Here is a 24,269-nt window from a genome sequence, read left to right as displayed (position 1 = left end):
GGAAACTGCCGGTGGGAACAGAAATAACAGCACTTCCTGTTTCAAACTGAATCATTTCTGCTGTGAGTGAGCAGCTACGGCACACAGAATGATTCGGACAGCTTACGATCCATCTCCACTGCATGAATGAACAGCTGTGACTTCTCACCACCGCCGACAGCCGCTTTATGAGAGGAGGCTCAAGGTTGGCTGCTTGAACTCTTTCAGTTTGCTATTTCTATCGGACTAAGCCCGTAAGCCTGTACCAAAACAAGCTGAGCATCGTTAAATCATAGAGCTGGCTTTACTGCACACGTTCGTTTGGGGGCATTTCATTTCACATGTCCCTCTCCTGTCAGTCGCCTCTACAGTAAATATTCCAATATTTCAGGCTAATCTTACACCGTTGCTAATAGGCAGCTACGTACTTTATTACTTGGTAGTAAGCCCCACGGGTGAACAAGCGCAGTCGCTTCAAACGTGTGTGTGTGATATCTTTATGTATTTTATTGTTACCATCAACCTGGTGTGTGCTGCATGTACAGCTGTGAGTGACAGGATACGCCTTGTAGCAGCAGCAGCGTCCCTACTTGTTACGAGATGCTGTGAAACAGTTGACTGCCACTTAGCTAGCCCAGAGCCCACTCTGTGATCTGTGTAGATTTCACACACAGGCTTGGTTATTACAAATGCCACACGTATAGTGTGTTAAATGTGGGTCAGCAAATTGCGCTGAGAAGACATCGAGCAACGCAGTGCAAAGGTCATCGCCACTACAGCGCATGATCCAAACAACTAGTTTACAGATGGGTAAACAACTGTTCTCTAAGGAGGCCATTTGGCCCTTATCTCCCTATTTCTCACACACACTTTGTTCATATTTGTGTATAATTGTGGCCTGCTTTTTCCTTCTGTACTGTTGGTGGGTTGTCTTTAGGCTCCTGCTCATTTTAAATTGTGTGGTATGCTTTGCTTGATATGCAGTGGTCATGAAAAATATATTTATACTAATCAAGCATAACATTCTGACCACTGACAGGTGAAGTGAATAACTCTGATTATCTCTTCATTATGGCACCTGTTAGTGGGTGGGTATGCTAGGGAGCAAGTGAACATTTTGTCCTCATAGTTGACATGTTAGAAGCAATAAAAATGGGGAAGCAAACAATTTGAGTCAGTTTCGTAAGGGTCAAATTGTGATGGCTAGATGACTGGGTCAGAGCATCTCATAAACTGCAGCTCTTGTGGGGTGTTTCTGGTCTGCAGTGCTCACTATCTATTAAACGTTGTCCAAGGAAGGAAAAATTGTGAACCAGGAAAGGATCACAAATACACTTGGGGTACAAAGTCTGGCCTGTGTGGTTTGATCCAGCTGAAGAACTTATGTTGCTGCTTGTAGAATAATTTAATGCTGGTTTGGTTCTGGAAAACAAACAAACAAACAAACAAACAAGCAAAATCGAGTCCATCACAGCTTGTTGCATATGGGGCTTCATAGCTGCAGACCAGTCAGGGTGCCCATGCTGACCCCTGTCTACGCCTGAAAGCACCACCAGTGAGCATGTGAGCCACAAAAGAAGATGTGCCTAATCTGATGAATCATGTTTATTTGATATCACGTGGACGGCCAGGTGCATGTGGGTGCTTTGGTGGGGAACACCTGATACGACGATGGACTATGGGAAGAAGGCAAGCCGGCTAAGGCAGTGTGATGCTTTGAGAAATGTTATGCTGGGCAACATTGGGTCCATGTGGATGTTACTTTGACACATGCCGCATATCTAAGCATTGTTATAGACCACGTACATGCTTTCATGGAAACAGCAGGATAATGCGAGAGGCTGAGTACAGAAAACATTCAAAAATTGAGACAGATAAATAATAAAAGACATGATCACATATTAAGAAAAAGATATGCAAAGGAAGTTGCAGATAGTACAGCTGCATTTTTAAATTTCTTTGTAGCTCTTTCCATTATTTATCAGCAGTGAAGTATTTCAATCCAGGTTTTCTAAGTTCAGACTGATCAGGAGGTACAGCTAATGTTAAAATGTCCCATGAACTGACATTATAAGTACTGGTTTAAATTCAATCAAGGGAATCTTGGGATCAGAGCCTTGTAAACAAACATCATACAATGCTGCTCACTGCGATTTGCTAGGGAACACCATCCCACTTTTTCATATAAGATATAGTGTTGAGTAAGAAAAGAATCACTTGTGATAAAATCATAATGCACTGCGATACAGTGAGGGGAGATTGGTGGGGAAGACAGATGGACTGGTATAGTGTCTGCAGTATTGTAGAATCACTGTATCCATCTGTTGTGATAAAGAGACAGTTTACTGTGAAAGCAAAACTGTCAGTTTTACTGGCTGATCGATGTTCCTGCTTTTATTTATAGTCACGTATGGTTTCGAGTGAGTGAAAAAATGAGATTGCAGATAGAAGCAGCTGAAACGCGTTTCCTCCAAAGTGTCTCTGGGCTCAGCTTTAGAGAAAGTGTCAGGAACTCACTCATTTACAAGGGGATTTAAGGTGTTTTGACTAGGATGATGTTTCACACATGTCTAAAAGGGAGGGACAAATCCCATGCTGGCATCGGAACACCATGGTGTCCCCCAAGAGAGCTAGAGGAGACGGCCAGGAAGTGGGAGTTCTAGACTGCTGGCTGCACGTGCAAGTCCACGCATGGACCAACTGTGAAGGATTCAAATTGAGTTTTTACTGATCTGCTTAAAGTGTCCAACCCTATCTCTGAGCCAATTTCACTTGTTTTTGCCATGTCCAAAACATTTTTATGAGGCCCAGTGTTTTTAAACACACACTTCAGCTTCTTTACACAGCAGCTGATGCCAAATGTTGTGGTACACGTCCCAGTGTTATAGCCATTCATTCTGGGAAATTGTACAACCTAATTTCAAAGCCACATTATCAGCATTAACCCATTTTCTTCGTCAGGTTCCAGGTGCAGCCATGCCCGTCTCACTGCTGTGGGCTGTGGACGTCTACGGGCGGGTCTATGGCCTATCCACGGCGGGGCAGCAGTGGGATCAGTGCCGCGATGCTCAGATGGAGTTCAAGCGGGTCACGGCGGCACAGCAGTGCTGCTGGGGCATCGCCTGCGACAACAACATCTACCTGAACGTTCACGCTTCCGACCTGTCCATCCGCTACCAAGAGGAGACCTATGAAAATCAAGTGGGTCTCTGTGACTAGTCGGGGGCTGGCATTCTTTAATGACTGTATTTACATTAAAATAAGTTCTTGTAAAAGCCAAGAAATATGTAATAAGGAACCCACATTATTTGTCTGTCTTTAAGCAAGTTTGTTATACCTTTTCTTTTTATTGTTATTGCACAAGTAAAATTGAAAGTTAAAGTTCCCCATTATATGTTCAGCATCCTCATAAGGCAGAGTCCCACTTCTCTGTTGCTAAATCCACAAGCCATTAGGCTACGTGCTTTAACAAGTGACCCTTAGAAGCATGCTAAACGAGTTTTTAATGGGAAAAAATTCTCACAGTGCAAGATCACAAGACCTTTTTTAACACTGCTTTGTCAGACTATCCCCATTAGGTCGACACTCAGTCATTTTCATTCTTGTGGCTACATCTTCGTGAGATATCTCACTAAAAGTGCTCTTGTTTTCCCTTAATATGAAATAAAAGGCAACACCACCGGCTTTAACGCAGTTCACTTTCTCTTTTTGTCAGCGTTGGAATCCCGTAGACGGTTTCTCTGAACGTTTGCTGCCAAGCGACCGCTGGCAGTGGAGCGACGTCACAGGTCTGCAGCACCAACCTCTGGACAGCTTCCAGCTGCCCTCCAGCAGCTGGGAGTGGGAGGGTGACTGGTATGTGGATGAAAACTTTGAGGGAGAGCCCACAGAGAAAGGGGTGAGTTTAAAAAATGTGCGTCTGCTTCAATTACTGCCCTTTTTTCCTTTCTCTGGTGTGACCTGTTCAGATGTTTGTGTTTCCAGGGATGGACTTATGCCATCGATTTCCCTGCCACCTATACTAAAGACAAGAAGTGGAACTCCTGTGTCCGTCGCAGGCGATGGCTCCGCTACAGGAAGTACAAAGCAATGGACACCTGGGCTAAGGTGGGTGTTACTGCATAACATATGCATGTAATGAGTGCTGATGTGTGAATGCGCGTTTTAAGTTCTTGTTTTCCTTGTGTGCATGGCAGATCCCCTCACAGCACACAACTCTACCAGATCCCTTCAGCGACATCAACTGTGGAGGTTGGGAGATTAGTGAGGAACCCAGGGGCCGTCTGTGTCTGTGGGCTGTATCCCTGCAGGGCAAGGTATAGATTATATATACAGGACAGCACCTGCCTTGTTTTAGGTATCAGTGGCAATGTTATTATGCTGCTATATGCTCAGATTGAGAATTTCTTGACTGTTGAAGTAATTTGTGTTTATTAACTGTGTATGCTTCAAATCATTTGCTATTAAAAGCAGAGTTAGACGTTAGCAGCATGCTAACTACTTTAAAATGATCCTGTCTCACACATACATTCGTGTCACACCAAAATTGTTTGATACCAGCTCTTAATTTTCGGAATCTGTCTTTGTCTCTGTTCAGGTGTGGTTTAGAGAGGGAATCTATCACCATAATCCTGAGGGCGCTTCATGGGAGGAGGTGCTTCTACCTGGAGAGGTGGTCCAGATCAGCTGTGGCCCAGCAGACCTGGTCTGGGCTGTGCTCTGGGAGGGGCAGCTCATTGTCAGGGAGGGGATAAGCAGAGACTGCCCTAAAGGTACAGATAGGCTCACTGATGGGTGGGTGACGTGGTGTTTCTGAGTAAATGTTTGAGAATGAATATTTCCTGCAATCCAGGTGCCTCTTGGGCAATAGTGGAGTCTCCCAGCTCCGATGTGGGAGCTACACACGTAGCCGTGGGAAACAACGTGGTCTGGGTTGTGACGAAGGACAATAAAGTAAGAAAGTGCTGCAATCACGTAAAAAAAATCTGCTTTTAATCAGTGGAAGTACTTCCAATAGATTAAATATCTTTGCCTGTTGGCAAATAAGATTTAGCATTCTCCTGTGTCAGTGACTAATTCTGTTTGTCAGTTTGCACTAGCTGAATGTGCAAAGATGGCAGTGTGACCAAGCTAAAGCTTTCAAATGTTTCACTTATTTATTTATAATGAAGATTTAGTTCTTTCCTCAGCTCAGTAAATGGAGCATAAAGACCAACAAATGTGAAGTAAAAGAACAGAAACAAATATTAGGAGCTGCTCTGCCAATCTTTTACTTTAATAATCTGTGTTGGCACTTCACAATTCACTCCTAATTTCAGCACTGTGACTAACACGACATGAAAAATGTCTGAACATAGTTAAACAGGCTTGTAACAGCTTGTTGTTAAAACTGCAGGGATTAAACCTGTGATGTCTTCAGAATACCTCTCACTCTACACTCCTGCTTTACCAGGTGTGGTTCAGGCGTGGCGTGAATTCTCATAACCCGTGTGGCTCCGGCTGGATCAGCATGGTTGGAGAAATGATCATGATCAACGTAGGACAGAACGACCAGGTGATTCAGTGTGTCCTCAGTGTAACTTCTGGGAATCTTACAAGGACTGCTACATGGCTTTATTACTGCATGTTTGCAAGTGATGCAGTCATGCTGAGGTTTTCTGAAAGTTGCTGGTGTTCATAGGTTTGGGCTATCAGCTCTGAGGACCGAGCTGTGTACTTCAGACAAGGCGTGACCTCAAGTGAGCTGAGTGGGAAAACTTGGAAGGCTATTACCGTTCCCCGAGACAGAGACCGATCCCACTCCAGCGCCAGCGCAAACAGCCTGCAGAGGTGGATGCGCCTCAGAGGACACACACTCTAGTTAGCTTTTTAAAAATGTAATAATAAAGTTAATTCTCTCACTGTCTGTGTTTCTCAGTGCTGGATGTTTTTTCTGTGGTGAGGTGCGTGCTCCGTCAGTAGCAAGTGATGCAGAATCAGACCTAGAGAAAGGATCTGCAGATGGGCCCAGTTGCCTGGTCACCTCCCCCTCCCCGGATACCTTTGTGGACGCCCCATCTGACCCGCCCACTGACACTCCCAAACCCCGTATCCCCAAGGTCACCAGCGACAGCTTCATCTCTGAACTCGTCTCCGATCGAGAATCGGGGAGGACCTCGAGAGATGTTGGAAAAGCCACTCCCACTGTCCTAGAGGAGGACACCATGTCACACGAAGGAGATGCCAAAGCCCCCTGCACAGGTGTTGCTCTCTCTCCTAGCCAGTCTGGCAGCCCTCTTGATACTCAGTGGAGTAATGTGGATCTGGAGGAGGCACAGAGCCAGCAGGCTCGAACTGGAGCAGTGCTGGACTCAGCTGACACCTGCAGCTTGTCCTCAGTAGCCACGTACACCCTTGCCATGGAGGATCCTTATGGTGGAGACGAGCACCCTCTGTGGGCCTGGGTCAGTGGAGGAGGCTGCTCTGTGGACAGTCACTCCCAGCTCAGCTGGTTTAACTCTGTGAACACTGCATGTGAGTTCAGTGAGCTAACTCACCGTTTTTTTTATGTAACTTTAAGTAACATGTAACTTGTATAAAAGGATGTAAAGTCAGTGCTTATGCTCAGTTTCAATGAAGCTGCATTGATGTCATTATTTTTGTCCTTTTATTCATCCAGCCTTAGTCCAGTCGGTCCAGTCCATGAGTTTGTCAGTCAGTCCAGCCCAGACGGCAGCTTGGCGAAAACAAATCTTTGAGCAACTCAGCGAGCGGACCAGGAGAGAGATTGATAATTTCAAACATTATGAACAAGCCATAGAACAGGTACCTTGTCAACCATGCACTTTACCACCCGTTTCTTTCATTAGCATGTCATTTGAGTCGTTCACTTGATCCAATCCTGTTGCAGTCTGTGTGGGTGAAGAAGGGAAGCATGCAGTGGTGGAGAGACTGGAAGCCACATAAGTGGATAGATGTTCATTTTGCCTTGGAGCAGTTCTCAGGACCGGAGGGCAACAAGGACGGCATCCTGTTCATCTATTACAACTATTATGAGGAAAAGAAGGTTAGACGGAAGTGTGCGTTTGTGTAGTAAAAAAGAGTCTTCCTTAAGTTTCATGTGTTAACTTTTCTTTGATTATCATTTACCGCTGGCTGCGACATAACACCAAAGCAGACTGGCTTACTGAAGGCTTACTGTATATTTCAACTTCTCTTCGCTAACACTTCTTTCAGTACCTGCATGCCTTTATTAATGAAGTTACCATCCTGGTTCCTGTGCTAAATGACTCCAAACACACTTTTGCCATCTATACTCCTGAGCGGACCAAACAGAGGTGGCCTATTCGATTGGCGGCTGGCACAGAGCTGGAAATGCATGATTGGGTGGGTATGGAAAGAAAAAATAGCACAGTGGAAAGTAATAATGTAATACTATGCAGCATTTCTTCATGTATATCATCTAAAAATGTCATTTTTTTTCTCCATCTTTGCCTCCCTCCGTCTGCTCTGTCCTGCTCTTCAGCTGGCATTGTTGAGTGTGTCATGCTGTGACTCAAGGGGGATCCACGGTCCTCCCTCCAAACAGGCCATCTGGTCCATTACCTGTAAAGGGGACATCTTTGTCAGTGAGCCCTCACCTGGCCTAGAGGCCGTGCCTTACCCGACACCCTGCGACCAGATGTAAGAATGAGCTGCACGTCACTAGACTGATGGCTTTAACCTTCTGATATATGACTTTCTATTCTAACCACTTAGCTATATTTCTTTCCTCTCTGCAGGTTCTGGCGGCAGGTTGGAGGCCATCTGCATATAGTGGAGTGTAACAGTGTTGGGATAGTGTGGGGGATCGGCTTTGACCACACAGCCTGGATCTACACCGGGGGTTACGGAGGAGGGTTCTTCCAGGGATTGGCAAGCAGCACAGATAATATTTACACCCAGACGGACGTTAAGAGCGTTTACATTTATGAGAATCAGCGGTGGAACCCTGTTACTGGCTACACCAACAGGTACTGTGCAAGAGTGGAGCTTCTGTCGCTTTGGAAAGTGTTGTCAGAATATATGCGATAATTTGTTTTGTAGAGTTAATTCTGCTATGTCAAGGACACAGAAATATCCAGTCTAATATCTAGCTGTACAATATGTCCACTGTGTAACACAAAGTCAGTTAAACTCCAGGGATGCCAATCTGTCCTTTTAGGAAGCATAAGAATTAATTTAATCTAAGCTGGTGCAAGTACAGGAGCAGGTGCACTGGAGAAGCAACAATTCAATTCACTTTTATTTATGTAGCACAAATTCACATCAACAGTCACCTCAAGGTGGTTTATTTTATATGGTAAAACCACTACAGTAATACAGACATAACCCCAACAATCCCACAACCCCCTATAAGTAATCACTTGTGACAATGGGAAGGAAAAACTCCCTTTTAACAGGAAGAAACCTCCAGCAGAATCAAGTTCAGGGAGAGGCGGCCGTTCCCATGACTGTTTGGGGGGTGAGCGGAGGGAGACGGGACAAAATAATTTAATGATTACTAATGGTTAAATGCAATCGAATATAAACACAAAGAGGTAAGTGAAGAATAAATACTCACCCACTACAGCCTATTGCAACTAAGTTGTGGTTCAGGCTTAACTATAAGCTTTACCAAGAAGGAACGTTTTAAGCCTGATCTTGAAAATAGAGAGGGTGTCTGTCTCCCAAATCCAAACTGGGACCTGGTTGCACAGAAGAGGGGCCTGAAAGCTTACTTGAAAACTCAAGTAAGCCAGCAGTCTCAGAGTGATGTGGTCTGTTAGGATACTGAGATACTGTGAAGTCTTTAAGATCGGAATTTTAGAAAAGGATTTTAACAGGGAGCCAGTGAAGAGAAGCCAGTACGAGAGAAATATATTCTAACTGCTTCCTGTCAGTGCTCTCGCTGCAGCATTCAGCTGAAGGCTTTTCACCAAGATTTCAGAGAAACATGATAATAATGAATTACGATAGTCCAACCTAGAGGAAATAAATGCATGAAATAATTCTTTAGCATCACTCGAAACAAGATGTTTGTAATTTTAGTGATTGCACAAATGTATGAAGGCAGTTCTACATATTTGTTTTATGTGATCTCTCCTGACTGAATTTACTCTAGTTTTGCTTTTTGGCATTTACATTGCACCGGTAGTACAGCTTGTCTAACATAGTACACTCATAAGTAAAATTGCAAGAATGTTTTGAGAGAGAGAGAGCGTCAACCCAGCAGCAGGACCGGTATTTGCTCCTTTGTGCTAGGAGAAAAAGGAGCCCTACAAAAATACTTCTAATAGGCATGTTCATGTTTCTGAGCAAAACTGTCCAAAACAGACTCTGTGACGGTTTCATCCTTTAGTGGGACCTGTGCTCATACCAGTCCTGCTCCTGTGTTGATGCTCTTTTAGGGCCCTATCCAGCACTCCTCCTGTAACAGCCCATCTCCTGGTATCTCGTCTGCACTCAGACAAATATAACTGTAAAGAGGGGAAATTTTCACATGTAATAAATGTAATAGATCTCATACATTTGTTAAAGCTGCAGTAGGTAGAGATTAAAAAAAGGGGAAATCATTTTTTTGTGTCATTTTTTTATATATAAGCCTCTCCCTGCCAACACCAGCAGGTGCAGGTGTTTCACTAAAAATAAGTTAATCGAGAATTTCTGATCCCATTTTCTTCCACTTTAACTGTTACAACAGTGGATTTTTTTTTTTTTTACATTAATATATGTGTGATTCTTATTTTATTTTTGTATTTTGGGGGGAGACGGAGCCCAGAAAAGAAACAGGATCCTAGTTTCCACAAAGACCAGCTGATGAACAGTGTACTGAAAGGTTGCCTAGCTACACCAAAAACCAACATCTCATCAAGTCCATTTGAGATTTCTTTATTTTATTATTATTATTATGATTATTATTATTATTATTATTTTTACATAAACCGAGCAATTGTAGAAACATTTAAAACTTTGCCATTGCACTCTGATGTGACAAATAGACAACATATTTTAACAGTCATTTCAGCTGAATCACATGTTGTTTTGATTTGTGTGTGTTTTCTGTCATTGAACGTTGCTATTCTTTCTTTTAGAGGCTTACCAACAGACCGCTACATGTGGAGTGATGCTTCAGGACTACACGAGTGCACCAAAGCAAATACAAAACCTCCCTCCCCTCAGTGGACATGGGTAGGCAAACACACCCACAGTGGGAGATTCCCCGTGTTGATCTGTAACCTTCTCTGTGATAATCACAGTACCTGCTATTCTTGCCTTCTAACCATTAGTTTGAAAAATACTACTATCTTTTCTTAAATATATCACAGATAAGGGGTGTGGCCAGACCCGCAGGTGCGTTGAGTGTTTCACTTCCCCTGTTTGCTGTTTTCAGGTGTCAGAATGGGCTATCGACTACAGCGTGTCTGGCGGGACGGACAGAGAAGGCTGGCAGTATGCAGCTGATTTTCCAGCGTAGGTTTCATATGCTGTTCCTGAAACCCCACCTGCTGCTTAACTTGGTTCAAACTATGATCTTGATTTATTTATCTTTCCTTTAATTCATTCTTTCGCTTCCCCATGTGTCTGTGCAGGTCATATCATGGCTATAAAACGATGAAGGACTTTGTTCGTCGTAGGCGATGGGCAAGGTACTATAAAAAGCATCACTGGCTTATTGGTCTGTGCACTATTTATTCAGCAGGTACACAGCACTCTGAAAGTTGCCATCCCTGTGTTTGTTTTTTAATCAGACTGGGACAAATGGGCCATAATCAGCAAAATATATTATGGTGTTAATCATATAAAGTTTGCTACTGTAGAATTTTAAATTATGGAGAATATCTGAAATAATGTGCAGGAGGGTATTTAACTGAAGAGATTTGTTGTCAAGGACACCTGTTTATTTGGCCTTAATGCGCAGGAAGTGTAAACTGACCACTACAGGACCTTGGCAAGAAGTTCCCCCCATCGCACTAAGTGATGTGACCATCCTGCCATGTGCAGCTCAGAGCACCGTGGACATGGTTCCTGTGTGGGCGATCAGTAACAAGGGCGATGTGCTTTGCCGACTGGGAGTCACCGCCCTGACGCCTGCTGTGAGTCATTAATAATATGCAAGCGGACACCAAATGAACTGGTTTAACATCTTTGGAGAGCCACCATTAAAGCTTATTGTCATTTTTTCCGCTTGCATAACAAATGCACACAAAGTACAGAGAGGTGCATTAGCACGTTGTCACTTATTTTTACTGTGGAGGTTCTTTTAGTTCTAATGTGGGCTTCTAGTGTGGAGAGTTTAAGGGATATATTTCAAATACAACCACTTCAGTCAAAAGAAGATTGTAATTTCTATCAGCAGGGCAGGCATTAATGACAAGAAATATGATATGATGATAATGATGACTGACTAAGTCAGACGTTCCATGAATAGGAGCTGGTTGTGGGTTGAAAAGCGGCTTGCAGCATGCAGATTTGCCAGAGTTAGGGAAGCTATATTTGACTTAATTTCTCATTTGGAGAAAGATAATTATTGTATTATTTTATGCTAAATTTATTAGTGCTTCTAAAGACAAAAAAAAAAGAAGGAAAAAAAAAGAAATGATGTTTATCAACGGACCAAAAGCCTCCAAAGTTTCTTTTATTTCTGTTTATGAACATCTGAATATGGAGAAGCAGGTTTTTGAGAGGTAGTGCTTTCTCTGTCTGCTCTCTCAGGGATCTTCATGGCTCCACGTGGGAACAGACCAGCCTTTCAAGTCCATCTCCATTGGGGCTGCCAGCCAGGTGTGGGCTGTTGCCAGGGACGGATCTGCCTTCTACAGGGGATCTGTGTCACCACAGAACCCGGCAGGTCAGTGGGGAAAAAATGAAAACTGAAAGTGAAGGCTGAAAATTTTAATTACATTTGTCACGTCTGCATATTGAAATAAAATTTACTCAAGCAGATGCATTTTACCTGTGTTTTATGTGTGCGGGTGTCTCCCTCTGCAGGAGATTGTTGGTACCACATCCCGTCTCCAGCCAAACAGAAGCTGAAGCAGGTATCTGTGGGAAGAACATCGGTCTACACTGTAGATGAGAACGGTAAATCGCAAAACGCAGCACAGATTTTTACTTACAGCTTAGGTTTATAAGTTACTTTTATAGATGAATGACGTAGTGCGCTCTGTTTATAGTTCCTGGTATGTATTTTTTACAAGATGTCTGATGTGGGTGTTTTTCTATCAAGGTAATCTGTGGTACCGACAGGGTGTGACCCCCAGCTACCCTCAGGGCTCCTCCTGGGAACACGTATCTAACAATGTCCGCAAAGTCTCTGTAGGCCCTCTGGACCAGGTAGGACATTATGGCACCACCTTCATCCATTTCATCCTTAAAAGCTGAAAACTGATTTTACCTCACATATTTATAGGCATGGAGGTTCAGACTTCTTGTCTTTCTAATTTTTGGCGCTTGTAATGTAAAAGTGATTCAGTTCAGTGAACGCGTACCACAGCGCATGTTTATTTGTGGGTGATTTTGTTGATTTTGTTTTGGGGCTGCAGGTATGGATCATAGCAGACAAGGTGCAGGGCAGCCACAGTCTAAGCTGCGGGACGGTATGCCATCGACTCGCAGTCCAACCCATGCAGCCCAAAGGACAGTCCTGGGACTATGGCATTGGGGTAAAGAAACTGAACAGTGTGACTGTACAGTGGTGGAAAATAACAGTTTCTGAACAGTTTCTAACTTCTATGCTAGTTTGATTTTAGTGGAGAGAAAGAATATCAACCAAAAAACACATGATCTTGATTTATTTATAAATCAGTATGTTTTGAGTCATTGTCATGCTGGACAACCCATCTACAGCAATTTGGCTGAGGGAAGGAGATTCTCATCCAACATTTCCAGTACAGCTCCTCAGTGTGCTGAAGTCGTCATGTACCCTTTGCAGAAAAACAGCTCCAATGTGAAAGCAATTCAGTTTCCATCCAGGTGATCAGGAGTATTTGCGATTGACTGGACTGATTGTAATCTGTAATCTTAGTTCAGTCAGTGATTTGCAAATCAATTTATAACTTTTAACGTAATATGTTTTTTCTGGATTTTTGGTTGATATATATCTCTTTCCAGTCAAGTTAAACTACCATAACAAATTAGAAACGACTTGTTTCTTCATGAGTGAGCAAACTTATTCAACATGAGGTCCAATAATTTCCCCTACTGTATATGTGTCATGAGTGAATTGTCACCATTTTTTTTACTGATCCTGTCCTTCCCAAAATGCAACAAAATTAATGCATATTGTTATCACAGTAATGCAGCAGATTATTGGTAGTTGTTGATATTTTGAGCACGGCAGTCTCCAGCAGATATATTTATTCATCACATTTTTCCACAGACTTAGATTTTTTTATTATCTGCTGAAGTTTTTCTCCTTGTTTTTTAATGCTAAAAAGCATCATCAAGCATCCTGTGCAGCTTGTTCAAGTAAAGTAAACACTCTACATAATCTGGGGTGTGTTCAACATGCTAATTGTAATATTATTTTCTTTTAGCTTGTTTATTTTTTTCATTAAAAAAGAGGGGTCACATTTTATATATGCAGTTTTTTATGGGGGATTTTTTTAATAAGAGTTGGATGGGAGGTGTTGAAAACTACAATTACCAACACAAAGTATATCAAGCTTATTGCCGTTTAAAAAAAACAACAACAGTAGAGTAAATATCAGTTGCTGGAACACTTCAGTCTTCATGTGCAAACTGCAGTAGAACAACAACAGAAAGGTGTGGCTCCCAGTTTTCAAGGCTTTGTTTAGTGCTTATAGCCAGATGGTAAACAAGCTTATCCTCAGTAATAATAATTATCACCCCTGTGTCACTGTTTTTAGGGTGGATGGGACCATATCACAGTGAGAGGGAACTCTGTAGAACCGCCCCACATCCGTCTTCCCTCTCTAACAGACACCTCATCCCCTCGGAGCCTGCTGGAAGTCAGGAACACGGAGGTCGACAGCAGTACTTCAGGATGTTAGACAAACACAAATTTGTGCACACAAACTGTATAAAAAGAAACAAAACTCAGATTACCTTTGTAGTATTTTTTTAAAGCACAGCTTATTTTAACACTGGAATAGCAAGGTGATCCTTAAATCCTTAGAGTTTTCACACCTTGTGAGCCGGTGAAACCGAGCAATGGATCTCAGACAATCAGAGCCATCTCTGATGACAAACATGCTTATCTGATCTGTCCCTGTGTTGTTTTTCATTTGTACTAGGCATTCATGTGATGGTCAGGGCATTTTTGTGTATGTTTCTGTAAATGCGGTTAGTCTTTTGCCATTGAACTTAGTGGTCTTAATTAATTTTTGTCCTTATTTATTAATCAGGATGTGATGTTCATGATATGTGTGGTTTCTGTGTATAGATTACCACAAGTTAAGGTTAAGATGGTAAGGGGGGGTTTTATGAAAGATGTATATTTTTTAAAATGTGCTTGAATTGTAGTTGAATAGTTGCTGGACCACCAGCTTCAGAATGAGTGTTATTTTGCATTTTATCCTGGGAGCAACAAGTCAACAGGGCCAGTTAATCTGACGCAAGTTTTATCTTTGTTTACTTGTCTGCTCCTTTTGTCTGCTGATCTGGCACAGCATCGGCACTACTGAATACTTTTATGTGCATCTATGTGTCATCTTTTGGATTCTGAAGACAAGAATTGGGGTGATTATTGCATGTAAAAAGTCAGCTTGTGAGGTAAACTGAACCCACTGTTAGCTGAATGACACTGGCTGAGAGAATTGTAAAAATACGCTCCAAAACACGCTGTGTAATTAGCATTAGTCACTTCTAATCAGTCAAGTATTGTTTCTAGACAGATCGTAGAGGTTTACCCATGGACTGCTGTTTGGTGCCAGGATGTAGCAGCTGTTAGAACACCTACACTGGTTTAAACTTACACATGCCTTGTGCAAAGACTTCTGATGTTATTACCTAAAAAAAATCTTATCATTATCATGAAGCATGTACACTGGTGAATATTGTAAAAAAGAGGAAAATTACTGTAGTCTTATAGCTGAAATGCTCAAACTGAACCTTCCTCTTTCTCAGGAGTGCTGCATGTTGTTTACTTCCTTTGATATAATGGTTGTAGAATGACTGAGCAGTAAGGGGGGGAAAAAACATTATCTTTTGTTGCAAGATTGCAAAATACTAGTATCTACTCAGTATCGTGGCAGTTGTAATATTACACGGACTACTAAACATCATGCACGGGCATCAGTTTGTCGATAGCTGCTTAAATGCACCTTCGCTGTCTAAATCTGCTGAACTATTTGTAAATGTTGCAAGTGAGATCTCTATTATCTGTGAATACTGAACATTGTGTGTGGTCCATTTGTGTATGGTCAAAAAAAGAAACAGTCTGTGTCAATAATAAATAAATGTATTTATTAATAACAACTTCTCAAATGTTTTTTTCCCCGTTATGATGCTTCACACAAAGTTTGCAGCTTAAACACACATGGAAACACAGCAGGGAGAGGGGATAAGCAAGTAACATACACGTTAAATAGCATCTGTGCCTTTAAGAACTCTTCTGTGTGCAGAAGAAGAGAAATGAGCTACGCGTTCAGATCAAGGGTGGATTATCATTGTGAGCGCTTTCTTGCAACAACACCTCAATATTTAAGCCTTCTGCTTGGTTGTCTTTCTTTCATGGATGCAACAGTTATGGCTCGAGGTTACACTGAGCAGGTTTCTCAAGAGTTGATACAAGAAGATGGCAAGATAATCCCCTTCCCCAGTTTAAACCACAACACGCAAGAAGAAGAAGAAAAAAAACATAAGGGTGGAAAAAAAGCAGCCCTTCTTTCCTGGGCACATACATTACACAACTATGGTCCATTTGGTTTCACTTTCCAGTCTGCATTCTTCATGTCTGCTGTATAAAATCCTTCCATATTTTGCATGGACTTCTGCACAGCCCACCTCTTGCTAGCATTTATTAGAGGTCTATGATCTGGGGGGGAGGGGGAGAGCCCACTTCCTACAGAAAACACAGCTGAATGTCTCTAAGAGCGTGACTGTAGGAAGTGGGTAATGCTTGATTTGTCCATCCCTCCTCCTGGTGGCTCCCCTTGCTTTAATCTTACTGTTAGCTTTGCTGGCTGAAGCTATGCATGCTGGTGAGGTATTGGGTGAGACCTTCCTCCCCCTCTTCCTCCAGGTGCTGCTGGTAGCACTGGAGGAGCTTGGCAGCGCTGGCCTCTGAAGGGACCCCGTCAGCAGGCAGGCAGCCCCCTGACATATCCAGGATGATGGTGGTCAAAGCTTTGATGTAATTCTTAGCCAGGGTCAGCGTTTCGATCTTGGACAGCTTCTTCTCGGTTTTCACATGCGGGATGGACTCGCGCAGCGCTTGGAAGGCGTTGTTGAGTTTGTGCATGCGCTGGCGTTCCCTTTCGTTGCTTTCCAGTCGACGGATGCTGCGCTCTTTGGTGCTGGAGCCGTGCTTGCGTCGCCGGCCTCCTACCTGCCTCTTGCCATCGCCGCTCCTCAGAGAGCCCCTCCAGGAGCCACGGATCCGGACCGAGGCCTCTGAGCCTTCCTGCTCGCTGGAGCCCGGCTCTGTGTCTGGCTCGAATTCCGGCTCCGGGTCGGACCAGGTCCTTCTGGATGGCTTCACAGCCTTCCCTTTGGATTTCATCTTGCAACTCCTCTTATCTCTGACAGAACAGATCTCAGCTTCAACAAACCTGGAAGACAAGATAGGAGTGTTAAGGACAAGAAAAAAAAAGGGTATAAAGTGGCCCGCTTCATAGTTTTCCTTCAGTCAGCTCCAGTTCAAACAACTTGGCATCCTGTTGTATCTAATCAGACTCTTGCAGTGTGAAAACTCCATGATGTTGGTCTGTTACTCCACACCTCTTACCCCACAGTTCAGAGATAATGCCCATGTCAAGGTTACACTCACAAAAACAGACCTGGCAGCTCACAGCAACAGCAAAGCTCTTTAACTTCACTTTAACTCACTGCATAGTTTGGCTTCACATATTAAGACTAAACCATCAGCTCCTAAACTTATTTAAGAAGAGGTTCTATTACTATTATATATTTTAAATGTGAATTTACAAACAGTGACAGTTTAAACTATACTATCACACGCTGTCAGATAAAGCTGTTTTACATAGATAAGTACACACAATAAAAAAAAAAACCGGGTATTTCTCCATCATCGTCATTATTTCCCTAACCTCAGCTTAATCAAACCAACGGCAGTGCTGTGACCGATATGAAGATGAGCAGACACAAGTCAAATTCACTCACAACACAAATGGAAGGGAACTAAAAGCCTTACCTGGGAAGTTAAACTAATATTCTCCCTCCTGTTTCTTTTTACAGAAAAAGCGTCAGCATGCAGCCGGACATGATCAGCGACATAAAGTCAATTAAAGGAGCAGTGGGAATGAAGGAGCGCGAGAGCAGCACATCAGCGCGAGGCTCACAGATAACTGTCACACGTGAACGGCTACCTGTTGCTAACAGATGTACACGTCGCGCTGTTCAGCCAATCAGAGAGACAGCCTTTTCCCCCGCTAGCTCCGCCCTCAACCCTAAACCTCCCAACAACCTGCTGTTGTTGCTGCAGAAAGCCACAGATGTGCAAGAATTATACTGAACTTACATTTATACTAGAATGTTTTTGATTTTGATTTTTGGGGGATTCAGATCAACTTTGGCTCCCACTAATGTTTTCCAACGATACTTAGTAGTTGGTGTAAGCAGCATTCAAATCCAGGGATCATCTTATATAAACATGGTTAGGGAGACAGATCTAAGTATCCTGCAGGCTTGTGTGCTTTAATATCTGTGCTGTTCATTTGAGAAAAAGCACAAATAGCAGTCCGAACACGACTATTCAGTTCAGAAAGTGAAATACGTGGAGTACTTTTATAAAATATTAACTAAATAATTGGTTGAATATGCGTACTTACCATTCACAAGTTCCAGCTGACAGCTGATATTTGCATAGATTCTGAGAACAGTGAAAATTTGTGTGCCGTAGTTCAGTGATGAAAAAAATATTTAATTGAAACCTTTTCAGTGTTAGTTTGGCCAGTTTACCTGGTGAATTATTAATATTTTGATGTGATATTTATGCGTTTCCTGCTTCCCATTTCTAGAAAGTGTAGTCGTTTTACAGTTGACAAGCAAAATGTTAAGGATTTACTGGCTAACTAATGTAACTGAGGAGTTTTACTTTACTGTATTTCATTAAAAAAAAAAACAATTAAGGCAATATAATGAGATTGCAGTGGTGGAATTGAATGGTATGGTCTAATATTTTAAAAACCCTTACAAAAACTGCTCTTTTTTCCATACTGATATGCCGATAACACACTCAGCAACAGCATTTCCAACTCTGAAATGCTTTTTTATTCATTCAGGTGAACGTAAGTAAACCTTCTTCTTTTTCTGTTAAGCTGCAGACGTGCTCTTACCTTTAAGACAACTGTAGTAAAGTTAGTTCGTCTGAACAGTTAACATATTTTCCATTGTGACTTATCACCTTCTGCTGCTTCATTTGAATACAGTCCTCCAGGCTACAGCTGAATGTAGGCCTCATTTAAACTTTGCTCCAATATTTGCTTTTCAACAGACAAACCTTTTGAGCTTTTTGCATCACATTACTTCTGATGGACAGCCTCAGGCCACTAGAAAACTAAAAAAAACACACACATTACAAAAAACAAGCCATAAAAGAAAAGCAGAACAACTGCAATTATTAACATGCTCCTTCTTCACATGGAAACGTGATCTGCAGTAATCCAACTGTTTAACTTGGCAGCCTAATGCAGCTGTTGGCAGTTAGGATTACCTTATGTTGTGGTAGCAAGACTACAAAGACAGGGAGGAGTCACTGCGGTGAGATATACTGACTGTTCATCAGTGACTGCATTTGCAGTGTCTGCAAACATCTGGAAGATTAGGGACAAACCCTGATGGTCTTCAATTCCACATTTTGCTTCAGTGACACATATACACAGGCAGAGAGACTCACAAGGTTAAATGATTGCAGTTATGCTATCGCAGTGCATAGATACTGGATGTTTATATATCAGGTGATGATTCCTCATTTGGGTAGGTAGGAATACATACAAATTTAAAACAATGTTGGGGAAGGGCTTAAAGTAATGGGGCAATGGGCTTGTCGCTTCAAGCTACCTGCTTTTGACATTTGAGTTTTGGTGTTTTGAAATTCAATGTGGCGAATGAGAAGTGACTCTGACTGTGAATCTGAGACACAGTGCAGGCTCGTGGGATAGCAATTTGTCAGTCATAAGACTGACCCTGCTTTATCGTCCCCTTCGACTCTAAAGGCACCCATAATTTCCAGAATTAACACCACGTTTGATTTGGGAGGGTCTGAAGCTAGTGATGGAGAACATAATCTGATTAGAAAGGTGTTTACCGAGTTCAAAGATCAGGAGTGCCCGAGGGCTGTTTTCTCATAGACTTCTACAGTATCAGTACAGTATTCAACAGTATCTGTCTTTTAGAAACCACAGGAGTTGCTCCTGACTGGCGGCCACATATGTGGACATCACATTTTGGGTTATTTAGACCAAAATACTCAATTTTGCTCTACAAGGGCCTGATATCTTGGCCCTTATATTTCTTAAAAACAAAAATAAGGTAAAAAAAAAAAAAATCTGGTAATTCTTTGTTTTTACATTCATCGGGCCCCAATCAGCCCAAATATCAAAGAGAAATAAAAAATGCGTGCCGTGGAAGAGTTCGGGTCTTAGGAGGTTAAGACACATCCACATTGGCCTCACTTTTCAGATCTGGACACTATGAACCAGTTATGCGGCGGCCCACATTCAGCTTTGTGTGCTTATTCTTACTATATGGCCTACACACTCACAAGAACTAAACAATGGTGTTGCTGTTTGTGACAAAACAAATCTCTACAAAACATACAAAACTTCATGTTTATACACAGAAACCACACTGCTTCATGGCAGTTGGCCACTACATTTTTTCTATTCAACAAGTTAATGGCTAATGGATTTCTTATTATTTTAGTTACTCCCTTTAGGGGTCACAGTGGATTATCAGCCTCTATCTCACTCTATTTCTATCATCCATCTTTGTCACTTCAACCCACTACTTGTCTTCCTTTGCTCCATCCATGAATCTTCTCTGAGGTCTTCCTCCTTTCCTCCTGCCTGGGAGCTTCATCTTCAACATCTTTGGTCCAATCTTTCCTCTGCACATGCCCAAACCATCTCAGCCTCACCTCTCTAACTTTTTCTCCAAACCTCTTAGTCTGAGCATTAACAACATTAGCACAGTGTTGGGATGTCACAGACACAGCAACGTTACAGGTGTGAAGCTCCCAGCTTTTAGAAGCAAACACTTCCAGCGTTTAATGTCCTTGAGCAGCTTGTGTGTGTGTGTGTGTGTGTGTGTGTGTGTGTGTACTTCTATTACTCGTGTTGTGGGAACATAAACCTGTTTACACAGTCACACAGTGGGGACTCGCCTCCCATATAAGGATAAAAGCCCCAAAAGTCCACATAATGTCAATCATTAGAGGATATTTAGGAAGACGCTTGGCTTAAGGTTACTATAAGTCTCTAATAAATGAATGGGATTTATTTTGATGTCTTCTAAAGAGATGTGTGTGTGTGTGTGTGTGTGTGTGTTTGTGAACAGTAAGACAGGTCCTGCCAGGTTTCCTTCCCTCCTCAGGTACATTGTATCTAATCAACCAAACCTTGCTGAAGTTGCCTCTGTGGAAATATTATCTTTGCGCTTTAGTGTGCACAGTTTCTGCCTCCATTGGCCCTAAGGCTTACAGTGTTTATTTTACCACAGCTGCTGATATGTTCTGAGCTCAACACACTTCAGTAATGAGGCAAGCAAACAGGGCCCCCCCCCAAGCATGCTCTGTTTGAGCAAAACAAACCGTATAAACAACATATTTTCTTCAACACCAACATTAGACTGAAAATTATAGCAATTTAAAGATAAAGTGCGACTGCAGAAGCACACAGGAGTTTGTTAAACGCACGTAAGTTTGAGCGGCCGTGTTTCTGTTTCCTACATCGAGTCCAAGGACGCAACCTGGCATAAAGAGTAGCTTCCAACGCAGTTTGCAGCTGGAAAGGCACCAGCACTCTTATGCAACTCTTATTTGCCGTTATTTGACATCATGGGCAGTAATCTCGTCATACCAACAACTGTGAAAACTGAATGCGCTGTCAGAGAGTCCTGCTCGGCTGTGATGTCATGAATGGCAAGTGCGCTGAATCTATTTGGAGCAAAGACGGAGTGAAAAAAAAGCTATTAAAATCCCTGACTCATCATAAAGGGGGGAGGGCGGGTAGGAGATGAGTTAGGGTGAAGAGGAGAGATCTGGACGATTAGTCAGTTTTTCCATTAGGCCAAGGCTGGCTCTCTGAAAGAAAAACAAGTGTGGATGTCACATTAGGCCATGGCGACAGTGAGATGGCCTTAGGCTGAAGGCAGACATTCTGATAGAAAGGCTGTCTTTACTTTACCACATTTCATCAAAATCACCACATGCAGCTCAGTATGTGTGTGCATTTGCGTGTCACTCACCCTTATCTCACTCCAGGTCGGACTCAGTGACATAGGTGAGGAAAAGGCAGGTTTGGGGTAGACGGCCATTCTCTGGTCTGGACTGGGCGGTCCGGTTATGTGTCTGCAGTAGGCTGTAGGAATGAGAGTGCCCGTCATACTGAAAATGGCAGCTCTTCTCCAAAGCCGAAAAGTCATCCTCCCATTCGAAGGCTGCACGCAAAACCAACCACATGTATAATTAGCCACAATGACAACTGTGTGATATCCTGCAGTGCACGGTCCAACCCTCGGTCTTGTTACATTGTCATTAGCCTTTTGTTTGATACAGATAAAAAGATAAAACTGTTAATAACACTGCCAAATATTATTTAGAATTATACTGCTGTTGCCGATGGTGATAACATCACCATCATATTTTATGAGCTCATTGTTCCGTCTCTCTGTAAATAAAAAGGAAAAAGTAATGTAAAAAAAAAACCACAGTAACGCCAGCCTTTCTACAGTTTCATCTGCAAGCCACTTTGCAACCCACCTCGAGCCCAGCTCCTTTTCATGCCGACCCCAATTTTGTTGCTATGGATACCTGCAATAGTGAGGTTTTGCTACTGCTCTCTCTGCCTCAGCTTTACATGATGATACTACTAAATATAAATTACAGCATGAATGAATGTGTTAAGTAAAAGTGTAATATGTTTCACTGGTGCAGTGTGTGTTTTGCTCTTTTTCTAAATAATGGCATACAATCTACAAAATCACTTGTGTAATTCTTGAAGACATTACCATTATCTTCTAATGTGACGTCTGGCAGGTTGGCGGAATAGCTGCTCATCAGAGACGTGTAAGACTCAAAGTGCATCTCCAGAGTTGGACTCTCCTAAGAATAAACAGGAAGTATTCAGTATTCAGTAATATGGTTGAAACAGTCCTGTTAAAAACATTTAATAAACACATTATTAGCTACAAAAAGATAAAAAGCCTCAAAATGCATTAAAATAAAGGTTAAAGTAGAACAGGAAATCAGTACCTGATCAAACAGGTAGACAATGACATCATCATCAAATGACACACTCTTCCTTATTTTCACTTTCCTGTCCTGTCCGCATGATTCTCCTGGATGATTGTAGTTTTGAGAGGATGTTGGAAGTCTTCTTTGGTTGGCAGTATTTAAATTGTCTCCGTCAACATTTTCCCTCTGGTCATTCTCAGAGTTAGTGTTCGGACAGAAGGGGCATTGGGCAGTGGAGCTTTTCATAGCTGTCGTATTGTTGTTGTCACTGATAAGACAATCACTATTCCCAAGAAAAGTATTGCAATTCTGCAAGGAGTAAATGTCACTAAAAAGTTGTGGTGGCATACAGTCATCGCTGAAATTGATAAACTTATTGTGGTTATCTTGGCAGGCGGCCATATTTAAATTCTTTGTGTTAAAACTGTGTCCCACACATTTAAACTAAGTCTTGTCCAAGTGGGGAATCTGTACCAAAAAGATCAAGCAAAGCAAACGCTAGTTGCTTGATCCGTCTGCGCTGGCGACAGAGGGAGAAGGATGATGATGCTGTTACCAAGCTTGATCTGGAGTCAGGGCTCCTCCACGGTTTACAGGTTGAGCAGCATCTTTGAAAGCAGAAGCAGGTGACTGGTAGTCCCTCCTCGTCATCCTGTATCATCTGACCTGAGGACATCCACGAATGAAGCTCTTCATCCCTGTATGAATGATTCACAATGACTCAAACAGCTTCACCTCAAACTAATTAACGCACTGTGTGATGTGATGTGTTTCTTGCCTTGCTGTTGTCATGGTGATGTTTGTGCTCTCAGCATATTCACAGATTGGCAAATACAGAGATAATACAAGTTATAATAAAATAAAATTCATTATGTAGGCCACTATCACTATGTTATAGTTATAATTAAAAAACCCAATCTATATAGAATATAATTTTACTGTTTGCTCATTTTGTAAAGTCTTGTAGCCAAACTGATTTTACCAGCTACAGAGTACCAATGTTTGTTCCGCTTACTCCAATATTTACAGGTTTATTTACCTAAGAATTTATGTATTTACCTTGAGAATCTTAAAAAGCATATAGTGAAATGGTAGTTGGGAGTGGAACAATTTATTATATTTTGTACATTTAGCATACACTATTAAAAATGCAGACATGTGACTAATGAAAGAAAGAATCTTGAACTTGTGACTCCCTAAGCGAGGGAGTTAAAGCACTTTGTTGTGTTCTGAGGCCATGTTTGAGTTCTACTTGGAGTATTAGAGGGAGGGGCCACTGCAAATCATCATAAAGTGATTTATCTTTATCCTATGATGAAGACTTTACACTCCTACATAGCACCTACTTGGGGCGGTGCATTAATTTAAATACAGAAGTTTCACCCTTGCAAATATTTTCGCAAGGAAGCATCCCCCCCAATTCATGCAGCATGACCAAAGATTTGATTCTGCAGTCATGACCAAATAAAGATGGGAAGAAAGAAGTAGTGTGAGGACCAAGCTACAACACGCATGCCTTTATTTACACCTCCAAATAAGTCCATATAACAACATTGGACCGTCACTGCAGTCCAGTAGGGTTGGAGAGGCATGTAACAAAGGAAGAGTCTGAAAATTATGTGAATAACATGTTTGAAGTCATCAGATCTCAACCCAAGATCTCACTTGAGAGACTGGTGGCTTTTTTTTTCTT

The 24,269-nt window shown here is 42.2% G+C and overlaps 2 protein-coding genes across 5 annotated transcripts; one reads left to right on the top strand and one right to left on the bottom strand.

The window, feature by feature from the left end:
• The first annotated feature begins 7 nt into the window (after positions 1-7).
• tecpr1a (tectonin beta-propeller repeat containing 1a) lies at positions 8-15,776 on the top strand. Its single transcript, XM_085170437.1, has 24 exons — positions 8-184; positions 2,941-3,180; positions 3,695-3,877; positions 3,964-4,086; positions 4,176-4,295; positions 4,577-4,751; positions 4,832-4,932; positions 5,432-5,533; positions 5,660-5,808; positions 5,897-6,492; positions 6,638-6,783; positions 6,869-7,024; positions 7,195-7,344; positions 7,484-7,641; positions 7,740-7,970; positions 10,071-10,167; positions 10,370-10,449; positions 10,569-10,625; positions 10,898-11,072; positions 11,692-11,827; positions 11,968-12,060; positions 12,206-12,312; positions 12,522-12,641; positions 13,848-15,776. The coding sequence occupies exons 2-24, from the start codon at positions 2,956-2,958 to the stop codon at positions 13,989-13,991; spliced, it is 3,624 nt and encodes a 1,207-aa protein (XP_085026563.1). The 5' UTR covers positions 8-184; positions 2,941-2,955; the 3' UTR covers positions 13,992-15,776.
• Positions 15,388-23,086, bottom strand: bhlha15 (basic helix-loop-helix family, member a15). 4 transcript variants are annotated; one of them, XM_085170442.1, is made up of 4 exons: positions 22,595-23,086; positions 22,351-22,444; positions 21,589-21,780; positions 16,597-16,712 (listed from the first exon to the last, which is right to left on the bottom strand). In XM_085170442.1, the coding sequence occupies exons 1-3, from the start codon at positions 22,976-22,978 to the stop codon at positions 21,596-21,598; spliced, it is 663 nt and encodes a 220-aa protein (XP_085026568.1). In that variant the 5' UTR covers positions 22,979-23,086; the 3' UTR covers positions 16,597-16,712; positions 21,589-21,595. The 4 variants fall into 4 exon arrangements, with proteins under 4 accessions (XP_085026572.1, XP_085026570.1, XP_085026568.1 ...); XM_085170443.1 differs by lacking the exon at positions 16,597-16,712 and adding an exon at positions 17,315-21,424; XM_085170446.1 differs by lacking the exons at positions 22,351-22,444; positions 22,595-23,086 and having other exon boundaries at positions 15,388-16,712; positions 21,589-21,702.
• Between the last annotated feature and the right edge of the window lie 1,183 nt (positions 23,087-24,269).

This window comes from Neolamprologus multifasciatus, chromosome 8, assembly GCF_963576455.1.
Source record: "Neolamprologus multifasciatus chromosome 8, fNeoMul1.2, whole genome shotgun sequence".
NCBI classification, from domain to species: Eukaryota; Metazoa; Chordata; class Actinopteri; order Cichliformes; family Cichlidae; genus Neolamprologus; species Neolamprologus multifasciatus.
Note: the sequence above shows the minus strand (reverse complement) of the source record. Positions and strands in the feature narration are given on the sequence as shown.

Bases quoted from the DNA above. Each gene is read 5' to 3' on its own strand.
- tecpr1a (XM_085170437.1), top strand. From the start codon at position 2,956: ATGCCCGTCTCACTGCTGTGGGCTGTGGACGTCTACGGGCGGGTCTAT. The intron at 7,345-7,483 runs GTGGGTATGGAA...CCTGCTCTTCAG, and splicing joins AGCTGGAAATGCATGATTGG to CTGGCATTGTTGAGTGTGTC. The intron at 12,061-12,205 runs GTAAATCGCAAA...TTTTCTATCAAG, and splicing joins CTACACTGTAGATGAGAACG to GTAATCTGTGGTACCGACAG.
- bhlha15 (XM_085170442.1), bottom strand. From the start codon at position 22,978: ATGGCCGCCTGCCAAGATAACCACAATAAGTTTATCAATTTCAGCGAT. The intron at 22,445-22,594 runs GTACTGATTTCC...GTTTATTCTTAG, and splicing joins TTGTCTACCTGTTTGATCAG to GAGAGTCCAACTCTGGAGAT. The intron at 21,781-22,350 runs GTAATGTCTTCA...TTTTGCGTGCAG, and splicing joins CGTCACATTAGAAGATAATG to CCTTCGAATGGGAGGATGAC.